Raw genomic sequence first — 2,607 nt, 5'->3', positions numbered from 1 at the left:
TGAACTTTGTCAGGAGGATTTCTTGCATTATTGAGATGATTGTCTGACTTTCCTTTTTTAAGTCTGTTAAAAATAAGGAAATCTTTTGATGATTTTCAAACGATTAACTTAATTTTACATTCCTGAGATAACCTTACTTTTTAATGACTCATTAATTTTTTTATATTGCTGGATTCAGTTTGCTAATATTTTAAGATTTTAAGTGTCTGTTTAAGAGGGCTAGGCTGGGTGCCTATGGTTCAAGTGGCTAAGGCGCTAGCCACATACACCTAAGGTGGCGGGTTCAAATCCAGCCTGGGCCCGCCAAACAACGACGCTACAACCAAAAAATAGCCGGCGTTGTGGCAGGCGCCTGTAGTCCCAGGTACTTGGGAGGCAGAGGCAGGAGACTCACTTGAGCCCAGGAGTTGGAGGTTGTTGTGAGCTGGATGCCACGGCACTCTGCCCAGGGGGACAGCTTGAGGCTCTGTCTCAAAAAAAAAAAAAAAAAGAGGGCTGTTGATTTCTATTTATATTGTAATGACTTTATCTGGTTTGTTATCAGGGCATTGATGACATCATAAAATGAGTTACTATTTTCCTTTTCTATTTTCTGAAATATTTATATATTTTTTGTTTTTATTTGTATCTGTTTATCTATCTATCTGAGACAAGAGTCTCCCTTTTGCCTTCAGTAGAGTACCATGGCCTCATAGTTCACAGCACCCTCAAACTTCTGAGCTCAAGTGATCTACTTGCCTCAACCTCCCGAGTAGCTGGGACTGCAGGCACCAGCCACAATGCCCTGCTAATTTTTTATTATTATTTTTATTTTTTGGTAGAGACAGGGTCTTACTGCTCTATTGCCCTTGGTAGAGTGCCATGGTGTCACACAGCTCACAGCAACCTCTAGTTCCTGGGCTTAGGTGATTCTCTTGCCTCAGCCTCCCGAGTAGCAGGGACTTAAAGGTGCCCACAACAATAACCAGCTATTTTTTTGTTGCAGTTTGGCGGGGGCCGGGTTTGAACCCAACCACCTTTGGTATATGGGGCTGGCACCCTACCCACTGAGCCATAGGCACCGCCCACCGGCTAATTTTTTTATTTTTAGTAGAGATGGGGTCTTGCTCTTGCTCAGGCTGGTCTAGAACTCTTGAGCTCAAGCAATCTGCCCACCTCAGCCTCCCAAAGGTTCTAGAATTACAGGTGTGAGCCACTGTGCCTGGCCATAGTTTAAGTCTTTCAGGAAATTTGTTCATCTTAAATTATGAAAGTTATTGGCCCAGACTAGATTTTAGATTTTTTTTAAAAATGTTCCTGTTGTAGCATTTTAATACTATAAATATTCCTGAGTAAGTACTACTTTAGTTCCATCACAGAAATGTTAGTATATTTTTGTCTTCATTTTCAAGGTTCAAAGTATTTTCTGATTGCATTTGTGGTTTCTTCTTTCACCCATAGAGTTGTTTATTTTTTTGGAGGAATGTTGTGGATATACTTTCATCATTGGTTTCTTATTTAATTCCTCTGTAGCTAAAGAATTTGTTGAGGCTTGTTATAGCCCTGAATATGATCTATTCATATGCGCCATTCAAAAGACTTGAGTGGTAATAACAAGTTCTCCCTACTTCATTAGATGGATGTAGTATCTGGAACACTGTAAATGCCCAAATGTTTGTAATCCCTCAATAGCCATGGTTGTGTGCAGACACTTCACCTCTGCCAGCCTTGACACTGTGCCCCACCCTACCCCAAGACCCCAATTATGCACCACTGTGCCCTGCTGACAAATGCCACAACCCGAGACAAGGTGGGGGTGGGATTAGGCGTCTGCTGGTGAATAGACTGGCCATGCAGGCGGAGGGGAGGGGGCAGCTATCCTGAGCCTAGGAAAGTACAGGCCTTACTGACCTCTGATTACTACAGTCTTCTGTATTTAAACTTTTGTTTTTCTTTCTTCTTCATGTGGATTGGATCTATTCTTTAAAGCCCTTTCTAGCTCTGAGAACTTTGAATCTTTAGGAAGTAGAATTAAATTGCCTATTCCATAAATGTATGTCCTTTCCAGCTTTAAGAATCCTCTTTCTTAAAGACCTAAAACTAAATTTTATATTTATAAATTTTTGGAATTCTTACAGGGACGGAAGAAGTCTATAGTGGCTGTGGAGCCCAGGAGTCTAATTCAAGGAGCTTTTCAAGGGTGTTCAGTGTCTGGGATGACACTGAAATACATGTATGGGGTAAATGCCTGGAAGAACTGGGTTCAGTGGAAAAATGCCAAGGAAGAGCAGGGGGATCTAAAATGTGGAGGTAAATACATAGCATGGATTTGTGTCTTAATTTAGGTAAGGGGAAATAGAAACAAAGCCATAAATTATTCAAAAGGGATACATTTTAGGTAAAATTAAAATCATATAACTTTAGTTTTATTTAAATTTTTATTTAAACTTTGCATTTATTTTTCTTTTGTCAGGAGTTGAACATGCCTCATCTAGCCCATGTTCTAACCCTATAGGAAGTGCTCAAGACCAGGCACGCTCTCAAGAATCCTCAGACCCAGGGTGTAAAGGTAAAACATATTTCTCTCCGTGTTGTAGGAATTACTTGTGTGTGTGTGTGTGTGTGTGT

General features: G+C 40.6%; 1 protein-coding gene across 1 annotated transcript in view; it reads left to right on the top strand.

Annotated features, from left to right (window-relative positions):
• The window catches only part of ZMYM4 (zinc finger MYM-type containing 4), a 168,719-nt gene that overhangs the window by 144,941 nt on the left and 21,171 nt on the right, over positions 1-2,607 (top strand). The window contains exons 21-22 of the mRNA XM_023512266.1: positions 2,072-2,289; positions 2,453-2,548. Of these exons, the coding sequence (XP_023368034.1) occupies positions 2,072-2,289; positions 2,453-2,548 (314 nt within the window). The remainder of the gene's footprint in view (positions 1-2,071; positions 2,290-2,452; positions 2,549-2,607) is intronic.

This window comes from Otolemur garnettii, unplaced genomic scaffold (genome assembly GCF_000181295.1).
Source record: "Otolemur garnettii isolate 467f Iridium unplaced genomic scaffold, OtoGar3 scaffold00025, whole genome shotgun sequence".
Classification (NCBI taxonomy): domain Eukaryota; kingdom Metazoa; phylum Chordata; class Mammalia; order Primates; family Galagidae; genus Otolemur; species Otolemur garnettii.
The sequence above is the reverse complement of the archived record's forward strand: the minus strand, read 5'-3'. Positions and strand labels throughout refer to the sequence as shown.